At 36.6% G+C, this 25900-nt stretch overlaps 1 protein-coding gene across 9 annotated transcripts in view; it reads left to right on the plus strand.

Annotated features, from left to right (window-relative positions):
* map2k5 (mitogen-activated protein kinase kinase 5) overlaps positions 1–25900 on the plus strand; it is a 379209-nt gene that overhangs the window by 116157 nt on the left and 237152 nt on the right. For all 9 annotated transcript variants that reach the window (XM_087981145.1, XM_087981146.1, XM_087981147.1 and 6 more), the window contains exon 8: positions 9666–9730. In XM_087981145.1, coding sequence (XP_087837271.1) covers positions 9666–9730 — 65 coding nt within the window. The remainder of the gene's footprint in view (positions 1–9665; positions 9731–25900) is intronic.

Raw genomic sequence — 25900 nt, forward strand, 5'->3', positions numbered from 1 at the left:
GAACATTTTTTTAAAAAATTGGGAAATTGGTTGACCAGCAGGGGTTGCAAAGGAAACAGAGAAATATGCCATCTCATGAACAGCACACTATTAAACCTAGTTATAAGCAAAATATGTACTCAGACTTTGAGGACTTAGTTACATTTCATGATTCAGCAAGCATAAAGGTGATGGTTCAATGAGACAGAATGCAGTTCAGAATATGACTAGCTGAATTTTGGATGAGCCTGAGTTTATGGAGGGTGAAAGATAGCATGTTAACTAGGGCAATATTGGAATGGTCAAGTCTAAAGATATCAAAAAAATGAATGAAATGTTCAGGAGCAGTGTTACAGAGGGAAAAGTAGGTTTGCTTTGTGACAAGTGACAGTTTAAATCTACCCCGCCAGTATGAGGAAGCATTCTTGCAGTGCAGATGCTGTAAATCAGAAACAAAAACAGAAGTCTCTGGAAAAGCCTAGCAGGTCTGGCGGCACCTATGAAGAGAAATCAGAGTGTATGTGTCATGTCTGGGATCCAAAACCTTAACTCTGATTTGTTTTCACAGATGCTGCCAGACCTGAGCTTTTCCAGCAACCTCTGTTTTTGATTCTTGCAAAGATGTTGGTTTGAATTCCAGTTTATTTGATTTGCTCAAAAATAAACCACGGAATGAGGCCACATTACAAAATACGAGGATCAGTGAGTTAATTAGGCCAAAGTTGCTGCTTGCTTGTGTTTAGTAAACCAAGCCCTTTCATATGTCTTGTTAACACTAAATGTTGACTAATTTATGAATTTGAGATTTTGTAAAATGAAAACTATTGAAGCGGCACAGTGGTTTTTCTCAGTGGAGATTTGCAAGGCATTGTACAGAGGAGGTATAATTGTTGACCAATTTATAGAATAGGGGAAACTGATGTAATAAATATAATAATTTCTGGTTGATGATCTGTGGTATTCCATAAAGAACCCAAGACTAAATTTTAACCTTTATATAAAGTTGCAGGACAAAGGGCTATTTGTACCAGGATGCATAGATCTGATCCAAATTTGTTCCTTTTTAAATATATTTTATAGTTAAATAGGTTTATAGTTAAACAGCAAAATGCAGAAGTTTGGTTTGGAAACTTAGTGATACGTTTGATTGAAACGTAGGTGTTTCTCTGTAGCATAGGCTGAGAAGCCCTGAGCTGCAAAAGTAGGGCATTACAGTATGACGATGTAATTATTTAAAAAAAAACATACATCATTCACTTATAAATGCGAACACAGATTTAAATGAAAGTAAATTAATAACAATAAATGTTTTATAAAAAGGTGTGGTTTATAAATGCTAGTTTGTGTATTAATATAGTACATATTGTCCAAAAATGGGTGTTAATGCAGCTTATCTGTATGAAGAACAGAAATTTGAAATTGTGACATTAATTTTACTTTTTCTAGAAAAACATTATTACATTTTATTTCATCCGATCTGTAGTTCCATTGTGATAATTCCTTATCAGTCAGACAATTGTGCTACTCTTTGGCTCACTGATGCTTTTAAAACTAACTTTATTTGTTTTCAATTTTTCCAACACTGCGGAAGTAACTAATTCTGCCTCAGTGATTTCCTGTTATCCTCATAACAGTGTTTTTGAAGATTTTTGTCTTTACTCTTTGTTATGTCATTGTGCCCTACCTTTATATGTTGATGTCTTGGAAAGTCTTTCTTTTAAAAAGAGAACTAATCTATAGGACCTAATAGGCCCAATATTGGTGTCAGTTAATGTGTAAGAAACATAATGCTCTTCCAGTAAGAATTCTGCCTGTATAGGATAGTAAACTGAAAGTACAATAAAACTTGCATTGGGAGCTTTGAATTCAGCAATTAGTTAACAATATTGTTCAGATAATAACATTTCTGAAAACATATTACTACTGTTTTGTTGCTTCAGTATGATTGTTGAGCAGTGAATATGTTTTTAAATTACTGGGGGTTATATCCTCATGGTTTATAAAGCAAATTCCCAACTGGAAAGTAGGTTGTATATTTTAAATATATTGATCAGATAAGCTGTATACCTTTGGTGGCTGGACTGCTTGGTGGTGACCTTTAGTTATTAGATTAAGGGACTTCCATCCACAGTGGGTAAGAGATTCCAATCTTTGGAACTGTTTGTCTAGTAGCTCCTGCAGTCCTGGTAACTCCATCACTTCTAGTGCGTGCTACCTATACTGCAGGCAGCCCCAAAAGGAAGATAACATAGACCCTAGCCTAAGTTAAGGCTGGGGTCCTAGTCAGGAAGCATTTGAAAACCTTAAGGAGGAGTGCAAAGGGGTAAAGAAGATAGATTTTGAGGAACAGGCAGGTGAAAGGAAGGGGGATGTCACCCATGCATAAAGGACAATGCTTTAAGATTGTGCCATCCTCCTCTCCGGCCAAAAGGCTTGCCAACTCTTGCCCAACTACCCATGGCAACTATATTATGGCACGGACAGCGTATTATCATCAATTATTTATTTGCATGTGGTGGGTAGACTACCAATCACGGCTCCTTCAATTTAATGAGGGTAAGTTCACATGTTGGTAAGAAGGTGGTTGGCTAGCCACCTGAACTATTCTACGTGCCCCAAGGCTGAAAACCTGTCTAATATCCAGCCCCACATCTGTGCACTTAATTTTAAAATGCCAGCTAGCAATATTAAATTAAGTCAGATTTAAATGATAATGTAACAAATGTGTAAGTATTCTGAAGATTTTTCTTGGAAATGGTGCTTTTTAAATATGATTTGGTGAATGAACTGAATTCCTAGTTTTTTTTTAATTATATATTTTTTAAGTTCAGTTTGCAGGAGATTCGATTAAATTATGATTTGCATCAGGAGAAAGTGAGGTCTGCAGATGCTGGAGATCAGAGATGGAAATGTGTTGCTGGAAAAGCGCAGCAGGTCAGGCAGCATCTAGGGAACAGGAGAATCGACATTTCGGGCATAAGCCTGAAGAAGGGCTTATGCCCGAAACGTCGATTCTCCTGTTCCCTAGATGCTGCCTGACCTGCTGCGCTTTTCCAGCAACACATTTCCATCTATGATTTGCATCAGCACTGTCAGTTGTTTAGCTGGTCATGTTGGTGTTTGGTTGATTCATATCAACCACAAAAACCAACCATTTAAAATCTCGATCAGTGCAGAGTTGCTTGATCTCAGCATGGATGACTATAGGGTTACTACAGAAAGTCTCCTACCCTGGAGTTAGAGAGGAAAATATCAGCTGGGATCCTTGCTTCAGTTTCATGATCTTTTCTAGAAGAATGGATGTCAGGTGAAGATGAAATCAAGGAAACTAGCTGTTATGTCTGTATGGAATCACTGCATTATGGTCAGCAGTAAAAGCCTATTTAAGCAGTGCTGATATTGGTTGTAATGTCCTGTTATTTGGTTGTAATGAAATGGCTGTGAGGGTTAATACCATATTGAGTGTTTACCCAGTAAGCTTTGAAAAAGCTTTTTTCCTTTCCTTTTAGTTTTCCTGTAGGTTTAATCAGCTTGGATAGAAACATTAATCTGATTGACACATACATAAAAGTGATCGTTAAATATGTTGTGACCAAGTCTGGAGGGTTGATAGATTCCTCTCTCTTTGTTCCCGAGATTGGTCTCTTAGTTTTTGAATTTTTAAGGGTGTGCTTTTCAATTCAATGTATACTTGAGCATGTGTAAAACCAGGAAGAAAAATCAGCTAAATCTTTGAAAGTAATAAAAATTAACTTTTTAATTAAAATACTTTAATCGTAAACTCAGTACAAAGACATAAACACTGTTAAAAAGATAAATTTTATCCCAAATTCCTGACATGCACATCTGTACGAGCATAGATTTAAAACAAAACAAGATACAGGGTTAATTGAGGTTGAATTGAAAAAAGAACTATAGTTCTTTGGTAAAGGAATTGTAAATTCCACTGTCCATCTTGAAGTTTTGGTGAGTGATTGCAGCTAAGCTGGATCAAGTATTCTCCTGGATGAAATTTCACGTAGCAGATTTCGATGTTTTAAAAGTTATTGGCCCGCTATCAGCTTTTTCTTAAGGTTGATCACTTCTGCAACACTGCACACATCAGTTCCAAAATAGAGCCTTCTTGATGTTCCTGTCACTGGTTTCTCGAGCAAAAGGCACAAGCTTGTAATCGTGGCTTCTCTCGAGAGGGATATTTTGAAGTGTGATTACTACCTAATGGTCCGCAGTAGGGACAGTTATCTAATTTTAACAAGATATTTTGATGGACCATTATCAGAGTTTGTCTATTATCCTCAGGTATAGGTAAGAGAGTTTTGAATCTTACTCTGTGCATAATAAGTTTCAAATTTATGTTATTGTTCCTGAAGTACCGTAGGAGTCTCATCACCAGGGATATTTGAAAGTGTCTGTTTGAGTTATACTTTCCCGGCGGTGAATTTCAATGTCCAAGAGTGGTTACTGTTGGAAAGCCCTTTCTTTAAAAAAAAAGGCTTTTCGAGTTCGAGGTGTGCTAGATCATTTTATTTAGGCATTCCTTTGTAAATTCCTGTGAACTTGGCTGCTTTCGGGTCAGTTGTCTTGGATGACCTTTTTTAAAGTGTACTCCCTCTTTTTAACTGTTAGATAATTTTGTCAATGTTTAGAATTGTTAAAATTAGTGGTTCAATGAAAACTTATTGCCCATTATGGCATTTAGAATTTTGCATTCAATTTTTTTTATTACCTCATTACAGCAGGTGGTCATATTATTGCAATTCAAAAAAAATTGGCCAGACAGTTTTCTGCGGGACAATTGTATCACCTATTGCATAGTAGTATGACATGAGTTGCTGTTCAGGGTCTATGCAATAAATTGATCTGTTTCATACATACAATATTAGTTAACTTTTGTGCTTTTGGATATTTGTATCAAGTTACTTGATTTTCTTTCAGAATTGCTAAACTAACTTTTACTTATTTAAGGTACTAGATTTAGATTTAGATTACTTACAGTGTGGAAACAGGCCCTTCGGCCCAACAAGTCCACACCAACCCGCCGAAGCGCAACCCACCCATACCACTACATTTACCCCTTACCTAACACTACGGGCAATTTAGCATGGCCAATTCACCTGACCTGCACATCTTTGGACTGTGGGAGGAAACCGGAGCACCCGGAGGAAACCCACGCAGACACAGGGAGAACGTGCAAACTCCACACAGTCAGTCACTTGAGGCGGGAATTGAACCCGGGTCTCTGGCGCTGTGAGGCAGCAGTGCTAACCACTGTGCCACCGTACTAGAAAAGATAATTTCTCCTTTTCCACCTGCAACCCCACCTACTTTTCATTTAACCTGGGATGCTATTGAATGGTTATCTCAGATTTTCTACAGTTGTTATTTTCATATTTATGCTATTAATTTCCATTTTTAAAACTTAGAAAGGATCTTCACAAATTTAGTTGAAATAGAGCATACTATACATTATTCTGACAAAACACTTTTTTTGTTCATGCAGGAGTAGATTTTGGTTAAATACTTATCTTTCAAATTTGAAAAATAAATGTTGAAGCAAGTCGGAATGTCTGTTCATATCTGTGGAGAGAGAAAAACAAAGTTTACTTTTTGAGTCTGATGTGCCTCCATTCCAAAGAAGAGTCATATGGGATTCAAAAGGTCTGTTTGCATCTGTGGAGAGAAAAACAAAGTTGAGAGTTTGTGTCCAATATGATTCTCCTTTGGAATGGAGTCAAATCAGACAAGAAATGTTAACTTTGTTTCCCTCTTCACAGACACTGCCAGACCTGTTGAGTTATCTAGCACTTCCTGTTCTTTTTTTAAATGCAAATTGTTTTTGTTATTTGTTAATTAACTTGTTAATTGTGAAATTAGGCAAAATGTAATGTTACAGTAGGATTACCATGTTTTTGATAATCCCAAAACTGAGTACAGGATTTTGTGCAGTCACACATCACAATTTATTTTAATTTTACTCTGGTTTTACATTATGGGAGTTACCAAACAGCCACATTTGGGCTGTTCCAAAACCAGAATGTCCAGTTCAAGTATTGGCTACCTTAAATGATGGAGCTAAGCTATAGTGATACTTTGCCTAGCTAATGGGCTATTCAAGTAACAGAGAAAGTACTTTGGAAATATCTGTTGCGATTTAATAATTGCTCACATGTAATTTACTGTCAGTTTGACTTGTGCATTTAAATTGGTCATGGTAAATAGATTGTAATGGTGTTTTTAACTTGGTGGGGATAGTTGAAGCCTTTTAAGAGACCTTTGAGGAAGGAGGGCATCTGTCCATTGTTATCAGAATTGCTTATTAAATTGTATTGACTGAGACATTTGTGTCACTGCAAATGAAAGATGCTTATTGATTTTCTAACTGCTGTTCACGTCCCTTTCACACTTTTTAGGATAAAAAGTTAATCATCTTGGATGCGTATTCATTCTCTGTGAAGGGAACAGACTAAGCCTTTTTGGCATTTCATGAATCAAGTTGTTCAAGTTGAGTGTGTCAAGCAGACAATTACCAGCTTGCTCTTTACGCCTGTCCCTTGATATCACCTGTAACAGAGTAGCCTAATGGAGGGATGTCCCCTTGACATTTGATAGTAGTGGCAGTGCTCCAATCTTGTTTGTTTGCCGGAGAATCAATTCCATACAATTCAGGACGTAATATAGCCAAGCATTAAAGATGTGCTACCTGGTAATTTAACAAAATTATCAGTGACAGTTCAATATTGACTTCATATTAAGTGTTAAAAAAAAGTTAAAATTATGATCCTCCAGCTTGTCATTGGGAAAATCAGTTATTGGCAGGTTGAAAATAGCTTTCTGCTGAGTCTCATTGACACAGGTTATGTGATATAAATATTTATTTCATATCTGTCACTCACTGGTAATGCCAGCCATTGATTCTAGTATTGATAAAGTGCCACTAGTTCATAGAAGGCATTTGACCATGTTGTATTTTTGAATTACTTGCTGCTATATAAAGTGTTACTTGCTAAGTCTTTTCAATTGCTTGCATTAATGCTTGAATGAAATGGTTACACCAGTGAACAAAATAGCTGTACTGTTTTAAGCAAAAGAATTTATTTATTTCAACAAATGTTAATTGAAGTTGTACATCAAAAATTTTCATATAAGTTAGTTTTACTTAGCAGTGATTATTTGCAAAATGTTTAAGCATTTGGTTATAAATCAGTTGTAATAAACCAAAGTTTTGACAATTGATTTTTTTGCACAGATTTTTGTTTTGTGCTATGGATTTGTCAATTTCAAGCAGGTTCATAGAAGCCCACATATCCTTTTATTTCATCTGTTGCTGTTTTGTATTGCAGCTGATGGTTATTTAGAGAAAAACCAATATGTTGAGTAATTGCAGGGCAGTAATTTAGTCATGGAATACAAATAATGCCCTTAAACTGGGAGACAAGAACTTGAAAAATCTTGAGGGTTGTCCTGTGATTCATATTTAGATTAACATTTTGCAATAGCTATGTGGTATTTTGTATTATCACTTCTTATAGTGTATTGTTTTAATTGTTACATGTGTTGGAAAGTTGATCATTTTTACTGAGTTCATGCCCATTTTGATGTCATTGCCATAGATTTGTTAACAAATAATTTGCAGTTGACTTAATATGATATTCTGTCTGAGGTTGTACTATCAATGTTGTCACTAGGGTTCTTTTAAAGAGCATTTCTCTCAGTGTACAGAAAATCTCACTTAACCCTATATATATCTGACCCCAGTGTGCTTTTGTATAACACTTGGCAACATTTCAAGGTAATCACCCATCAATAATGACTTTAGCTCCCTGAACTTTACCCTACTATTCTTTACTGCAACTCAAAATGCATTATGTACACAAGGCAAAATCGAATGTACAGAAAATATGTTTTGTAACACAGGATGCTTTTCATAAAGTGAGTAACAGCAAAAGTTCGGATTTTATACATCCTGGAATGTGTAGCAAGCATACCTAATTAAAAATTCTTATCAAAAATGCTGCTTGGATGGGTTTGAAAGAAGTATTGTGGCATTTTTATGCATCCATGAGCGTGCTATGAATGGTTAAAAAAATTGCTGCTAACATTGTCTGACCTGTGTGTCAGTTGGACCTTTACCATGTTTGTAGCACAGTTGGGCAGCTGCGGTGTCCCAGTGACAAATCAACTAATTTTTAAAAACTCTGGTGTTGAATACTGCAAACAAGAAAAGAAAGAAAAACAGCATAAAAAATCCGTTTTATGTAGATTTCAAGTTGCTAAAAGGTGAGATTGATTTAAACTGAACTGATGCAAAGCATGTCAATTACATCATACATACAAAAACTACGTTATGTGCGCCAGTGACAAAGAAATACAACAAACATTCAGTGATGACGACAGAAACATGGATGGTAGAAATCTGAAATAAATACAAAAAAATTTCACTTGAGGATAACATCAACTTCTATTTATGTAGAAGCACTGATGTATAAACATTCCCCAAAGCACTTCATGGAAGTACAAGGCGAAGTTATGAGAAAGCTATATTAGGATGACCAAAAGCTTATTTGAAGGATTCAATTTTGAGGAGAGTCCTAAAACTTACAAAGGGGATAAAAATGGCATAGTGTTCCAGAATTCCTTAATACACGGCTGAGCCAATGGCTTCCATTGGTTGGGCTTAGAACAGGTTAGGTTATAGACAGAGTTTTGGATGAGCATTGGTTTATGGGTGGTGGTGTGGTGGAACATGAAAGCCAAAACACAAAAATACATTCCTTAATTGTTTTCAGTATTAATCTGTCTCTCTGTACAAGACCATAGTAACAACCTAATTTGTAAATGCCCATTTTGGAAATTATCCTTTAACTGGATCTTCCCAAGGCGCACTAACGCTGAAAGTTGAGAATTTGGCTGTCGCTAATTTTACCACTTGCCCAACCAGAAACAAAAATTATTTGATGTTTGCAGTTGAAGATGATGTGGAGACAAAGTCAGGAAGGAACTGAATCTCAACTATCCATGCCTGTGTTTTTTTTAAGCTGTATACCCAACTGATGTAGAGATTTTTTTTAACTCTCTTACCAAGTTGCAACAATTGAAGGCTTTGACATTAACACTTCTGCAGCACCTGTCTCTTGTTTCTGTGTGACTGGCATTGAACGCTACAGACTTTGACAGTGCTGACATGCGCTTTGAAGGATGGCTGCATTCCTACTTGTTTGTAATGAGGACTGAAGCCATTCCCGGCTAAATTAAATTTTCAGATTTGAGGCAGAATGGTATGATTTTATACCGAATTCTCATTTTTGCCTTTGTATTGCCCTCAGGATATAAGTGATGCCAGTCACCTCCTTTTTTTTCTCTCTTTATACTACTCCCTCCCCTCCACCATTAGTTTCCTCACACTGACCCACTGAAACCATGTTGTATCATTCAGTTTTGACATCTTTTATCAAACATTAATGAAATGACCCAGGCAAACAAATTGTCATTAAACTTTCCATCACTTTGTCCCTTGGTATTGTCTTTTATAAATTGAACAGCAAATGTTGTATTGATCTTTTCCCACTTGCTGCTGAACTTGAAATGACCTGGATGCTTGTTGTTTATGGCCTTGAGTTACTTTTCCTTGACATTTCTATACACTTGCCTGACATTACTAGCTTTTTTTCTACCTTCCTTTCTTTTAGATGAATGAACAGGACATTCAGTATCGAGATATCCTCGGTCATGGCAATGGAGGGACAGTATACAAGTGAGTATCTGCCTCTGCCTATTACCATGGAATATGTGAAAAATGTTGGTAAAGGGTTTTTTAATGTCTTTCCAGCATCCATCACACAGTTTTGGCTGAAGGCATGCATATCATATTGATTTGATGTTGAAGAATGAAAACGATTCTGTGGGTGCCTTTCTGTGTACATTTTACACTTAGTCATTTCCATTACAGCTATGATGTATTATCAGTGTTCAGCAAACATGACAAGGTGACACAGGTCGCTGAACAGAAATTTCAACTCCTGTTTCCACCTGAATCAACTATTATTGAAATAGTTTATTGAGATTGAGGTATTGATCACTGCTTGCACTAACCTTGGCTTAAAGGGAGACTGTCTATTCTGGATTGCATGAACTTTTATAAAACAAGCATCCCATTTATTTTTTACAACCACTTAAATTTTATCGCAATGCATTGAATTACTTTGTTGTTTCTCTTCCATTTCAAAATGATCCCACTCTTCACCTACCTGGATTAGAGTTCACAGACTTCAATTGCTAATTGACAAAGCATAAAAAAAGCACATTTTTGGGTGTGTGTGTGTCGGGAGAGCAGCGAGTAAGTAATGGTTTACTTAATGGACATGTTTGTGTTCTGTTCGATGAACATGACTTTTAAGCATTCAACTAAAACTAAAAGATTCTTGTGTCAACATTTTATGTCATCATCTTCTCAGATACCTATTGTGTTGCGCAAATAGCTTTTTGCTCAATTGAATACAGTTACAATCTGTTATCTGCAGCATTATCTCGAGTCATATATGCTAGTGAATAAAACCACACTGCATAAGCCAGAGATCCATCTTCTTTGTTTGTGTCTGCAGTAGGTTCGGTGTGCATTTTTTTCATCAGGTAATTATTTAGTAGCTAATTGAAGCAAAGAACAAGTGAGAGAGAGAGTGGGGGTAAGGAGTAACCTCCCTCTGTTGAGGATCTTCCTTAATAACCTTGTTTTCCAAATACTTTCCACTCCTGAATATAACCAGTATGTTGTAATCACTTTCTTAGTTTGAAGCTAAATTACTCATTTGAATATGACGTTTACATGCCATTAGCAATTGTTATATAAATCAATGTATTTTACAGCTGTGAATGGCTATATAAAGCATTTGGGGAATTTAAAAAATATTTTCTGTAATATCTGCCAGTATCTTATCTTGAAAATAAACGAGAAGTGAGTGGTACACGAAGGGCTGGTGCAGCAGTATACTTAGAACACAGCAGGCTTGTTATTTTGTTGTCAGTTGTAGTACCTGACAATCGTGTGATGCTGAGCGAAGCCAAGTCGTCTCCATGTAGAAAGGGGTAAGAGACATCACCTCTGCACTCTTGTACTGTTCCTGGAGTTGGAAGGAAAATACTCTCAAAGCCTGAAGAACAATTTTATGTGTGGTCCCTGTTAACTTCGGAAAAAATAAGAAAATTCATGATCCTACTAAAATATGATGAGGAAAAAAAACCTTGAAATACATCAAGTGTCTCAGTTTCTTGAGAATGAATGTTAAAGACAGAGTTGCACTGTAGTCTCGGACTTAATATTTCCACTGTTCCCCTCTCTCAAGGTTTATCCCGTACTTTCCTTGTTGTGCTGATTTCGTAGCAATGTCTTTTATTCATTTTTACTGGTTAGATTTTTCACGTATCTCTTCTCTCAATCACAAAAACAGAGAAAACTGAGCACAGACAATTCTTTCTCCTTATATTTGTGGAATTACCTTTAACTGTGTCTGCAAAGTTATAATAATGTGTTAAGTCATAATTTGTACATTTATTATTTTCACTGGTGTGAATGCCATCAGAAAATATGAAATTGTCATTATTTGTTTCATATATGGCATATTGCGGTGTTCTGTGATTTACATATATATTTATATTTCTTCTCTCTCAGATGCTAAGTAACTTCTGTATTTCCAAGATTCTCAGTCTTAGTGTCATCCCAGTAATTTTTAATTGCTGCGTTCTTCTCTCACCTTGTATTTTTGACCGGAGAAATTCATTATGCACCCAATATAAGAGTCATTAAACTGAGGCCCATCTGCCCTCTTATGTTGACAGAAAAGGTCCTATGCCACTATTGCGAAGATAAGCAGAAGAGTTATTCCTAGTATCCTAACAAATGTTATTCCCTCAAATAACATCACAAAAACAGAGTAGCTGGTTATATCATATTTCTGTTTGTGGGAAATTGCTCTGTGCAAATTGGTTGCCATGTTTCCTCCTACAACTGTCTCTACATTTCTACATTGCAAAGGTGACTACAGACATTCCATAATTGTGAAGAGCACTATTTGAATACAAGTCTCTGTTTCATGCTCTGTCTCCATTGTTTAATTTTGAGATTTGAGAGCACTGATTCTATTTATTTTCTCCACACTTCTGAAGATCTATGCATGCAATGGTACAATTCTGGTATCCTGCCGATGCAGAGACTTAAGAGTACTGAAGACCACTCAAAATTAGAGTGTTTCTTTTAGTCCGACCCACCTTAGGGAGATATAAATAAATTGAAAAACATGCCCTGCCTTAGATCAACTAAATCAATATAACTCCAGGATGGTGCCTTAACAGTCATGGGTTTCTGGCTTTTGCAATCGGCAGTGTATTTATTCACAAAGTTGTCAATGTTGAGATTTAGATGATATTTCTGAAAAGAAAATGAACAATATTGGGAAACAACATTTCAAATTTTTCACTTCTAGAAAATATTTTGACTTGGTCATGCTATTAATTTAAATTATATTGTTGCTGACAAATTTATATTTGCTCTGAATTTTCATTGGAAACGCACCCCTTCACCATGTAAGGAATAATTTTATCAATACTTTAAATAATTGCAAAGCTCCCAATGACTACTTTAAACAAAATCTTTCCATCCAGATCTAGAATATGTTTACACTTAGATTTATACTGATTCAGTGCAAACTGTGTGGACAGTATTCCGAGCCTACTTGATAGAACTGTTCAATTAAGGCAAAAGCATTTACATGGTGTAATTTACCTAAATTGCCAGTGGGCCTCTTAGATACTAGCAGTGTTAGAATTGATTTAAGCAATTGATTTTAGCTGAAGCTGATAAATTTCTGCTTGTTAGTTACAGTAATTTTGTAGAAGACTTTGCAAAGCAGTATTGAGTGTGCATTTAGCTGATGTTTAAAAGAAATGTTATTTACAGTGGGTTTTACTGTTTGTTTAGATGTTTGGGCAGTTTGCCAGCCTATTGAAGCTTAACATTTTTCTTCTTTAAATATTTATACAACAAATTATCCAATTTTCCCATTTGCACTCAAAACAAACTCCCTGTGTAAATAAATAGACAGATAAATTAATTCTTCTGATTAAGGGAAATAGCTTCCAGGCTCAGAATTAAGGCAATGTAAAGTATGATATTCCGAATACATATATTTTCAAGTTTACACAATCACTTCTTCGTATGTATTATTAAATTGTAGTCTGTAATGTCTATAATGGTGCTTTAGTGCAGCATTGAAAGGCTGCTACATTGTTAGAGGTGCCATCTTTTAGACAAGAATTTTTACTGGCGTGGACTAGATGTTCTTAATGTGTCCTGTGCAATAATGGCTCTGTCCTGGCCAGCATTACTCCCTCGATTAACAACTTCCAAAACAGTTTAATTGCTCATTCATCTTGCTGTTTATCATGGGACCTGGTTGTGTATAAAAGGGCTGCAGTGCATGTTTAATAGGTTTTATGAGCATTTAAATTAGCAGCAAAAGTATGCCATTTGACCCTTCAAACCTACTCCATCATTCAATAAGATCATGGCTGATCTGTTTAAGTTCCGAATTCCACATACCCATTGATCCCTAATAACGTCTGATTCTTTTTCTCAACAAGAATCTTTTTACCTTCACCTTAAAAATATTAATTTTCCCCACCTCGTCCACCACTAATAAGCACTAAGTTCCACGGTCTCTCAACTCTGAGAGGATAGGTTACTCCTCATCTCCGCCCTAAAAGGGTGACCCTTAATTTTAAGACTGTGTCCTCTAGTTCTGGACCCACCCACAAGAGGAAATATACTTTTACATGACCACCTTGCCAAGACCTTTCAGGATCTTGTCTGTATATTTCAATCAAATCCTTCCTTGTTCTTCTGAACTCCAGTGAAAACAAGCCTAGTCTGTCTAATCTTTCCTCGTAAGTCAACCAACCCACTCATTACAGGTGCCAATCTCATATACCTTCTATGTTCCACCTCCTGTACATTTACATCCTTCTTTAAATAAGGAGGCTAAAACTGCAAACAGTATTTGAGATGTGGTCTCAACAGTGCCCTGGATAGCTGAGTCACAACATCCTTACATTTATGTTCAATTCCACTCATAATGAAGGAAAACATTCCATTAGTCTACTTAATCATTTATTGTATCTGCATGTTAACTTTTGTGACTCATGCACTGGAGTACCTAGATCCCTCTGCATCTCAAAATTCTACAATTGTTCTTGTTTAAATAATATCTTGCTTTTTTATTCTTCTGCCTGAATAAACTTCACATTATACTCCATCTACCAGATTTTTGTGTACTCAGTGAAGGCATCTGTTTCAGTTTTCTTCACAACATACTTTGCTATCTTAGTGTTATCTGCAAAGGGAGCCACCATGCCTTCAGTCCTCTCATAAGTGGATGCATTCTGTGAAATGTAGGTTGGAGAGGACATGTTCACATACAGTTTTTCTTTTCGATCATTTCCTCACTGTCTATCACAGATCCATTCTAGCAGCTGTGTCCTTGAGGACTTGGCCAGCTTAGTCAGTAGTAGTGCTGCCGAGCCACTTTTGGTGAAGGATATTGAAATTTCCCATTCAGAGCATGTTTTGTGCTACCCTCAAGTGATCCTGTGCTACATCAAAGTGCTGTTCAAAACAGAGGAATGAAGAAGTAATGCAGAAGTCATTGTGAGGGTTGAATGTAGGAAAATTGGAGTGCTGTACTAGTGGTAATCAGCAGGTTTTTCTTTTCATGTTTCACCTGATGACATGATACTTTGAGGCCAGTAGTCTATGTTGAGGAGTCTCAAGTCAGCTCCCTGACTGTGTATCAGTATATCCCCACCCTTAGGTTAAAAATGGTGGTGTCTGGAACATTATCATATGCTCAGAATCATACTTTACAGACAATACCAGGCTGTTGCTTGACTAGTTTGTGGGACAGCTGCTACACCCCCACTCCACCCCACCCCCCCAAGATGTTACCAAGGAGAACTTTGCAGGATCAACCATGCTGGGTTTGCCATTATCATTTCCAGTGCCTTGATCAATGCTGAGTGATGTCTATTTTGTTTCCTTGTTAATTTTGTAGCAGGTTTGATACAACTGAGAGGGAGAGGGCAGTTAAGAATAAACTTTTTCCTGAGGGTATGGAGTAACCTGTAGGACAGATCAGGTAAGGATGTCAGAGTTCCATCTGTAAAGATCATTAGTGAACCAGATGGGTTTTTTGCAGCAATTAACCACGGTTACATCGTCACCATTAGATTAATTTTTAATTCCATGTGAATTCAAACCCATGACCCCAGAGCATAAGTCTGGGACCATGAATTGCTAGTATAGTGACAATACCAAACTGGTAATCTTACCATTTCCTAGCTGGTTGATATTCAGATTGCGGTGTCTTCAGCTGGAGACATTAGTAAGTACAGGTCTAGTTGAGTGTAAAAGTGGCTATATTAATGAATGTTAATGAGAATTATTTAAATATTAGAACAAAAATGTGCAGATACTTCTAAACAGTATTTGTTTCCAAATAAGAAGTTACCATTCTCTCAATTCATTTTCCATGTAAACATTTCCCAGCAATGACACAGTCAGAGATCCTAATGAGTAATATTGTTTCAAGCAACTTTCAGTGATGCATATTAACACCCTTTTTCAATGACTGCCAATTGCTAGGAAATATGAACAGCAGTGAAATGACAAAATTCTAAACCTCTAGGGTTTAGTTTCATTATCTGTGTGGAATTACTTGTCTTGGTAGGTAAAAACAAATAAAACAACATTCAGCAGATTTGGCAGATGAAAGCCATTGTTTCTGGACCCTATTTCAAACTTTGTTCCCTAACTACAAACTGTTTACCTTTCCTTTGCAATAGTCTTGGACCTACACTTTCATTCCTACAGGAGTTAATACAAGTTGTGAGAGTCCTTGGCTCATCACACTCTCTCCTCAGGAGAAATTTCCCTGAGTAGTAGGAGTTCATTCTGAAGTACAGAATGAGCCACAAATTGGGGGCATCAACAAGGACTGCTAAGGCATGTTACTTTAAAGGACCACCTGAGTTGTCTTGTACTTTGCACCTATTCTTTTCTTTATATTTTAGGGCATCTTCACACCTCCTCAGCCATCTTACCCGGTCCCCTTGCCCCATCCTTGCCAACTCTCAGTCTCTAATATCCTCCATGCGAACTTAATGCTAACATATGAAATCCACCCACCACCCTTGGCCCTTATACGTCTCTGCCAAATAACCTTCTATCTACCTTAAACAGATCTTGGAGCCATATTGTGTTGAAATACAATTAAGGTCTAAATATTCATTATTGTTTTGCTAATTAAAAACATTTCCCATTCAGGAACGACTGTTCACAATTTCTACATTTCCTTAATCTCTTATCAAAACAAAATCCTATACATAGAGTGTGGTACATGTATGGAATGAGCTGCCAGAGGAAGTGGTAGAGGCTAGTACAATTGCAACATTTAAAAGGCATCTGGATGGGTATATGAATAGGAAGGGTTTGGAGGGATATGGGTCAGGTGCTGGCAGGTGGAACTAGATTGGATTGGGATATCTGATCGGCATGGACGGGTTGGACTGAAGGGTCTGTTTCCGTGCTGTACATCTCTATGACTATGACTCTGTGAAAGACAGCTATGCTTTAATAATCTCTTTTAGCTGTCAATCAAACAATGAACATAGAGCACATCTGCTGAGAAGATTGTTGCACAATGTTTTTTATGATTGCCCATCATATACAATCTAATAAATTGGTAAGGCGTGGTACTGATTTACACATCAGGTCTTCCATTTAAATGATATTAGTGATGTTTTAATTGTTTTAAGCAGTTATATTACTGCTGTAAACACCAGAACATTTAAACAGCATTTCTTTATGGCTCACAGCTTTTACTGTTTCTCACGTGGGAAAGTATGTGTGCACTTGCAGTGCTAAGGAATACAAGTGGCTGGGCCAAGTGCTGGAAAATGGGATTAGAATAGTTAGTTGCTTGTTTTTGACTGGCGCAGTATCGATGGAACAAAGGACCTTTTTCTGCATTGAAGACCTCTACGACTCTATGAGCACTGCTGTTGCATGAAAGTGGTTCTCAATCCTGTCAAGTTAAGCTTTCCATTATTCACTGATCATTTCCTGCTTTCATTTCTGCTTTTTGTCTTTCTTCTCTGTATGAGAATCTTTCTCTTTTGGATGTTGACTGTCCAGCTGAACCAAACTTTTTGTTTTGATATTGGATTTCAAGTATTCGGTTTTCTTTTTTTTCTTTCTTACCCTCTGTTTAGTCTGTGTTTTGCTGTCACAATCTAATATAAAATATTAGAAGGGAACCTGTCATAAGTGCTGACCTTTTTTCCTCAAGTGAAATATATAGATAATGGCTACTTCATGGAGAAAGTGAGGACTGCAGATGCTGGAGATCAGAGCTTAAAAATGTGTTACTGGAAAAGCGCAGCAGGTCAGGCAGCATCAAAGGAGCAGGAGAATCGACGTTTCAGGCATAAGCCCTTCTTCAGGAATTTAATGGCTACTTCATACCAAGATGTAAGGTGATAATCTAATGAAAGGGTTCAAAGTATACCACATTAGGAGAGCTAAACTGCAGCATTTCATAACTATCTGAACCCTGAGAACAGACTTCAACCTTGAACTCACTCCTTCGTTACAGTACCTGTTCTCTTTTTAATAAGTTGGTTCATTTATTTGAGGCTTCTAAGTTCACTTCACTAGCTATCTCTGCTAGTGATTGCAAACCAGCATGAGCTTGCATCAGGTCCATGGTATTCATAAAAGGTTTTAAATGACTTGCAGCAACAAAAGTGCACCAATTCTATTTTTTTTTCTTGTTTAGAATATGTTGAATTAATTGTGTTTCACAGAAATTTGGGAGTTAGAGAAATTGAGGTTTGATCTGGAAGTTTAGGGATGACGTGTGAGTTAATTTACTCAAATCTTTGAATCTGTCAAGGCAAGCGGATTGCACTACTAGTACGAGTACAAGAATATATTAAAAAATTATGATAATCCTTTCTCAGTCACTAGTTTAACCTCAGTTTAAGTCAGGTCCATTTCTTGGCAACTTATATTTGCAAAGATATTAAGACCTTGGAAAGGATGGAGAGAATATTTATTAAAATGATGGCAGTAGTATAGGACTTCACTTGCAGCTACATGAATAGTCTGGAGAAACATGGGATTGTTAAAGAGGTTTTAAAAATTGTAAAGGTTTTGATTAAGGAGAAATGGATAACTGACATTCCTGTTATGTGGGTACATTGTTTCAAAACCCTCAATCAAGGGACTGAGGCAGTGTTGAATTTTGGATGTTATATTGCTGAATTTCGGATTCGATTAATTCAGGCCAAGCTGAGACAAAGGGTCATTCAGAGTTTGGAAATAGATGGCACACAAATGACAAAGTGGCTAACCAGGCTGAATCCACACTTTGCCAATGCAGTGTCTTGCCAAGTTGTCCAGTTAGCTTTTTACTGTATTCATTTGAATTTGATCTGTTGACCACAGTAAAAATGTTCAGTTTTTAGGTAACTGCAATTTTTGGACAGCTGAATTTGAAACACTATACTTGTAGTGGAAACCAGGTATGAATTTAATGTAATTCATAAAGGAACCTGAGGGGAGCCAAGAATTCCTTCTAAGACAGCAAATTTTTATAATCCGGAGTTTACTAGGTAAAAATATCAATTCAATAATAATGATAAAAAGAGAATTCAATAATAATTTTCAAAAGTGAATTAGATAAATATTTGGAAGAGGAAAGGATGTCAATTAGATATGTCTTTCAAGGAGCTGACAATGATATGATGGCTTCAATGGTCTTCTTTTGTCCCATATGATTATATCATGTCATGTACCTCAAAACTAAATTGTAGTCTTAACTTACTGTCAACTTTCCAGAATTTTAAGATGTGTATATGTTGCCTAGGTTCATAATGCATTGCAGGTCATATGCTGCTTCCCCCCTGTATCATTGGTAGACTCTCTCTTTCTTCATCACTTTCTCATCTATTTCTCTCATTCTCATCATTCTCTCTATCTACCCTTCTGGTGACCCTGGTTTAGTTTTAGTTATATGTCAGGGGACAGTAAAAAATCACCTTGAGGAAAGGCACAAGAAAATAAACCCAAAGGTGCTAATGAAGGTTTTGTTTTCTCTAAGTGTTTCTGAAACATTATACAGCAGAGAAAGAGGATAGTTAGTCCAACTATTCTATTCTGGTGTTCATATTCCATGTAAATTTACCTGCAAGTTGGCGATTGTGAAAGTGTGACAGTGAGATATAATTTTAGTTCCAACATCCAGTAATTTTTAATTATATTAACTATTTGTTTCCTCCATTATGTTTTGTGCTGATATTTCTCCTCTCCAGCCAGCTTAGCTTGACATTTAGCAATTGTTGAGAGAGGGGCAGCAGTTGGTACTTCTATATATTTGATTCCTGCCTAAGCTTTGAGTTTTAAGTATACTTTCATAATTGATTCTAAGTTGATTACTTGTTGGTGGCAGTCTTCTGACAGATGTCAGTCCATATAAAATTGCAGATCTTCGTGACGAAGTAGTACAAAATTGCTGTGGGAAGTGAAAATCTTCTGTAAAGGGTGAAGATGGGAATTTGAACTTTAAGGCATGTTATTGAAGAGAGTAAAGGGAGTTTTACTTGAATGTTAACTCCTCCTGAAGACCAAAATTAGAAGTAGAAGTTCAGTTCTTCTGTTGTCTTGATTGGGTAGCATAAAACATTCACTTGAAGAAAAATGATTTTTGAAACTTGGATAACTTTCAAATTGTTTTTATTTTAAGCAAGATCCATTCTTCCAACATAATTATGTTTTTTGTTTTGCTTTCAGGTTTATTATTATGTGTTAATCTCTATCAAATTGAATAAGAATTCTGATAATCTGATTAATTATTACTGGTTTATTTTAGAAGCTCTTTTAAAATTTCTTTATTTCTCACATTTTTATTTTTAAACTGGAAATGTTTGAAATCCCTTGTAGTTATTTGATCTACTTTTTCAATGTAGTTTGATAACATTTTATTGTACTAAGAAAAAAGTGCATCAAGTGAGAGTCAGTTTGCTTCTCCAGCCCTTTTTTTTTAAAGTCATTCTTCCCCATCTTAAAAGAAAATATTCTTCCTTGTCTCCTCTGAAAGTACCTGTGCAAATTGGCATGTGATCCCAAAAGGATCAGATACTCTCTGGAATCTCACTGCTCTTCATTTTGAACATTAGATTATGGGCTTGGCAATCATAAAACCCAAGTTGACTGTAATAATAATTCTTACCATATTCAAGATTAATGAAAAATGTTCTTCAATTGCTGAACCACATATAATGTTGGACATTATGTTTTGAGTTTTCAAGCACTTTCACATGCTGGAAGTGACATTTATCAGTGTAGAGGCCCTATCAAGAACATGTACATGCTACATGTCATTTAAATAAACAAGTACAGTGATAATCATACTGTGGCATGCTTCTTAGGGCACTACTTCGACAAATTAGTTTCAACCTGCCTGTTTCAAATTTAAACAAAACCTCCAGTTAACTTGTAACTGGAATATTCTCCATGGCAATGCCCCCACCAATCAGATTCCACTTGTCAACTATCAGCACTCTTTCTTTACACAGGATATTTTCTTTCCTTTTACTTTAGTATTTTTTTGAGAATTACCCTGATGAGTGAAAGGTGAAGATCTTCAACAAAATGTCTTTTTTTCAGCAGTAGTGAAGTTTTGTACTGCCAGCCAACTAAGTTGAAGAATGTTAATTAACTCCAGTCAACCTCTTTGCATTAAAATAAACTGATATGAATGTGGAGCTTAATTTCTTTAAGTTTTATTCACTGCATGTTTTAAAACTTTCTCAAATCTTTCTTACTTGCATTAATAGCTCACATTTTCAATAACTTGCAACTTCTTTTGAAACACATTTTGCAACTTTACAAATCTAAGTCGAACTTGTTCAGCTGAGTCACAGCAGTATTTTGAGATGGATTACCTTAAATCTTGGGGTAACCTGAACAATTATTGAAATTAATAAATCTATTTTAATGATGAACAAATGTATTATCAGAAATACAATTGATAGAGTGGAAACTCTTTGCATATAAGATACAATCAATAGATTTTGTAAACTGCAAACTTTATCAGCTTCCAAAACATCTCTGGTGAAAAAAAAGAGAGCGATACCAGATGGATGATTAAAATGTATAAATTACTGTGTATAATTACTACCCATAAATAATTAATTACATTGTTTTACTTCATTAGTTATGTATATAACCCTTTACCTGTGATCAGTATTAAATATGGAACGAGATAGCAGGGAGTGATTACCAGGCTGTAACCTAATCAACGTTGTTCAGATGATGAGATGAATCGCCAGAGTGCAACTTGAGTAGTTTATGAACATTCACCTGAATCTAAAGATTAGATTACGGCCTTGAAATCACTCCCTGGTATCCAATATTATGTATCAAGGAGTTTTTTATTCGATTACCTTACGGTGTCAGGGAGCTGTCATCAAACATTGCACGGTCAGCTACCATTGTACTCAGTCAGAGGTCTACAGTACATGAAAAAGACCTTTCAGCCCATTGAATCTGTTTTGGTCAAAAACAAGCACCTAACTATTCTCATTCCATATTCTAGTACTTTGCCCATAGCCTTGTATGCTTTGGCATTGTGAGTGTACATTTAAATGTTATGAGGATTTCTGCCTCTACTATCCTTACAGGCAGTGAGTTCCAGATTCCCAAAACCCTATGGGTGAAAAGAATTGTCCTCACATCCTTTCTGAACCTCACACTCCTTACTTTTGGTCATTGATCCCTCCACCAAATGGAAAAGTGCCACCCTGTCTACCCTATCTGTGCCCCTCAAAGTTTTATATGTATCAAATGTGTTCTCCCTCATTGTTCTCTGATCCATGGAAAACAACCCCAGTCTATCCAATCTCTCTTCATAAGTAAACTGTCCAGCCCAGGAGACATCCAGGTGAATCTCCTCTGCACATTCATTCCATCACGTGGATTCTTGTTCTGTTAAACACCAACATGCATGTCAATAGACATCAAGGATTCACCTGCAATTCACATATTAAGAATTCATATTTCAATGTTAACAAAAAAATGTAATGCTCACCAAAATTATGAAAAATATTCCAGTTGCTAATGTGCACTGGCATGTTTGGCTGTAAAGCAAATTTTGCGATAAAAGGAACACTTAGTGGCACATCTAAAGCAAAATCTGCTGGAAGGAGAGCTCTCAATTCTACTTAGCCCATCCTATACACACTACACACTACAAAAACCCAAAAGTAAATGACATGGCTTCAAACTGCATAAAAATCAAGAAATACACTGTGTCACTACTAACTTTACCAAATGTGTCTTAAAGGTCTGATGGTGCACTTACATTAGTTACTGTTTTTTGTTCTTGTATATATTTTGCTGATATTAGTTTCTCCCAGGATATAAAATAAGCTGAACTCCAACTGAATAAATTGTACAAGGTCCATATGAAAGGAGCATGTCCAGTGGATCAAAACATAGTTTATTTTGGATTTCCAAACTTTTACAAAACAACTGGAACTCCACAATTAGCTCAGTGAGTCACTATAACAAGTACTTGAGTCATACACATCATATCATTTAAATTCCAATCTATAATAAAATAACTGAGCTCAGCTGGGACACTGCAATTGGACTCAAATGACTTGGTTCAAGAAGGGTTAATCATAAAGAGCTCAGAAAACTGATCAATGTTCATTGTTACTGTTGAGTTTTAACATCAAGTGAAGACAGAATCAGCTCAGTTACAGCTCCTCCTTCAGTCAAATAGGCACTTAGTGTTGAATTTTTCCAGACCCAAGCCTACAAGACTTGAGAACTGCAGCACCGTGCCAAACAAGGTTTCAACATTACCAGATGGAAGGGAAAAGGATCAGGAAAATAAAGTATTGAATGATAACTAACGATATCCCTCAATGTAACACTAATTCAAGACAACATTGGACTGTTGAGGCTGGGTCATTAAGTACATCGAAGGCTGACAGACAATTTTTTAATCAGTAAGGGAATCAAGAGTTATGGAAAAAAAGCAGGAAAGTGCAATTGAGGATTATCAGATCTGTCACAATCTCATTGAATGGCAGAGCAATTTCACTGGACTGAAAGACCTACATCTGTTCCTGTCTTACAAAAGATGTTGCATTAATGCCTTTTTCCAAACTTCTTACTCAAAAGTTTAGATTTTAATGCAGGTTTATAAAGAATTTTGTTAATAGCAAGTGGGGCAGGAAATAATAACTATCATATGACCTACCAGGTTTTTAATTCATGCCATCACTTTGACACTGAAATGAACATGGGCAACAAAAGTTACCTCAAGATTTAAGGTAATCCATCTCAAAATATCGCTGTGACTCAGCTGAACAAGTTCGACTTAGATTTGTAAAGTTGCAAAATGTGTTTCAAAAGAAGTTGCAAGTTATTGAAAATGTGAGCTATTAATGCGTAAATAAAATTTGAGAAAGTTTTAAAACATGCAGTGAATAAAACTTAAAGAAATTAAGCTTCACATTCATAACAGTTTATTTTAATGCAAAGAGGTTGACTGGAGTTAATGAACACTCTTCAACCATTGTTCTGCATATCCATTAGTAACTTGAGTGATTGTTAGCCTTTGTTTAGTAATGCCAGTTTAGCTTAGTCGTAATTCTTGCCTTTTAAATCAATAGATTTGGGTTCAAGCCTTGCATCAAAATTTTGATTTGAGAGAAGGTGTGTTGTATTTTCAGAGTTATAATCTTTGAAATGAGACATGCCTGCCCATTTGGATAGATGTAAAACATTGCATTGGTTAGAGGAAGAGTAAAGAGTCATGGTATCCCATGGCATACCTAAAAAGAAAGTGTAAACTTGTTGACGGCTTGCGTGCCAAACAGCTTTAGACAGGGTAAAGTGATTCCACAACCAACAGATCATGGAAACATAGAAAATAGGAATAGGAGTAGATCATTTGGCCCTTTGAGTATATTCTGCCATTCGTTTTGATGGTTGATCATCCAATTTAATAGCCTGTTCCCGCTTTTTCCTATATTCTTTGATTGCATTAGTCCCAAATGCGATATAGTCCCTATATTCAATTCCCTTTTGAAAAGATGCAATGTTCAGGCATTGACTGTTTTTTGTGGTCACCACAGGCTCACCACTCACTGGGTGACAATATATCTCATCATCTTAGTCAAAAAGAAGTCCTAGCTTATCCAAACTTTCTCTATAATTCAGACCATTGAGTCCAGGCAACATACTTGTGAATTTCTTCTGCACTCTTTCCAGATTAATAACATCCTCCCTTTAACAAGGTGATCAAAACTGAACACAATACTCTAAGTGCAGCCTCACCAACGTTATGTATAAGTGCAACATAATTTCCCAACTTCTATATTCGGTGTCCTGACTGATGAAAGCCAGTGTGCCAAAAGCCGTTTTCACTGCCCTATCTACCTGTGACTCCACTTTCAGAGAACTGTGAATCTGAACTCCAAGATCTTTCTGTTCCACTACACTCCTTAAGGCCCTATCATTCACCATGAAATTCCTACGTTGATTTGACTTTCCAAAATGCAAGACCTCACACTTACCTATATTGAGCTCCGTTTTTTCATTTCTCAGCCCAGTTCCTCAGCTGATCAAGATCTTACTGCAATTTCTGACAACCTTCCTCACTCTCCACAATACCTCCTATTTTAGTGTCATCAGCAAACTTACTAATCATGCCTGGTACGCTCTCATCCAAATCATTGATATAGATAACAAACAGTAATGGTCCCACCACCAACCCCTGAGGTACTCCACTAATCACAGGCCTCCAGTCAGACAAGCATCCTTCCACTATTGCCCTCTACTTCCTACCATCAAGCCAATTTTGTATCCAATTCGCCAGCTGACCCCGGATTCCATGCAATCTAACTTTCCAGAGCAGCCTACTATGTGGAACCTTATCAAAGGCCTTACTGAAATCCATATAGACTACATCTACTGCCCTGCTCTCAACCTTTCCGGTCACTTCATCAAAGAACTCTAACAAATTTGTGAGGAATGATCTCCCACTCACAAAACCATGCTAAACTACCTCTAATCAAACCCTGTCTTTCCAAATGCATGAATATCTTATCTCTCAGAATCTTCTCAAGTAACTTGCCCACCACAGATGTTAATCTTACATCTATAGTTCCCAGGCTTTTCTTTGCAGCCCTTATTAAATAATGGCACAACATTCGCTAACCTCCAATCTTACGGGACCTCACCCATGGCTAACAACAATGCAAAAATATCAGGCAGGACACCTGCAATTTCTTCTGGAGCCTCTTGCAGTGTTCTTGGATATATTTGGTTAGGACCAGGAGATTTATCCACCTTTATACATTCTAATACATCTGACATCTACTGTGATATGGACTGTCCCCAAGGTATCACAACTAACTTCCCCAAGCTCCCAAGTCTTCATGTCTTTTCTCCATAGTAAACACAGTAGAAAACTACTCTGAAAACCTCACCCATTTCCTGCGGTTTACACATGCATGTCCACTTTGGTCCTTGAGCCCTATTCTTTCTCTCTAGTTATTCTTTTTCCTTTAATATACTTAAAGTACCTCTTTGGATTCATCCTAATCTTCTCAGCCAAGGCTATCTCATGCCCTCTTTTCACCCTCCCAATTGCCTTCTTCAGTAAATTCCTGTATTCCCTGTATACTGCCAGGGATTCCATGAATATCTTATCTCTCAGAATCTTCTCAAGTAACTTGCCCACCACAGATGGGCCACGCTTGTACGTGAGTCACGCCTCCTTTTTTCTGGTCAAAGTCT

The sequence above is a fragment of the Chiloscyllium plagiosum genome, unplaced genomic scaffold (assembly GCF_037043375.1).
Source record: "Chiloscyllium plagiosum isolate Xiang-an unplaced genomic scaffold, Cpla_swu_hap1 HiC_scaffold_39, whole genome shotgun sequence".
Lineage (NCBI taxonomy): Eukaryota > Metazoa > Chordata > Chondrichthyes > Orectolobiformes > Hemiscylliidae > Chiloscyllium > Chiloscyllium plagiosum.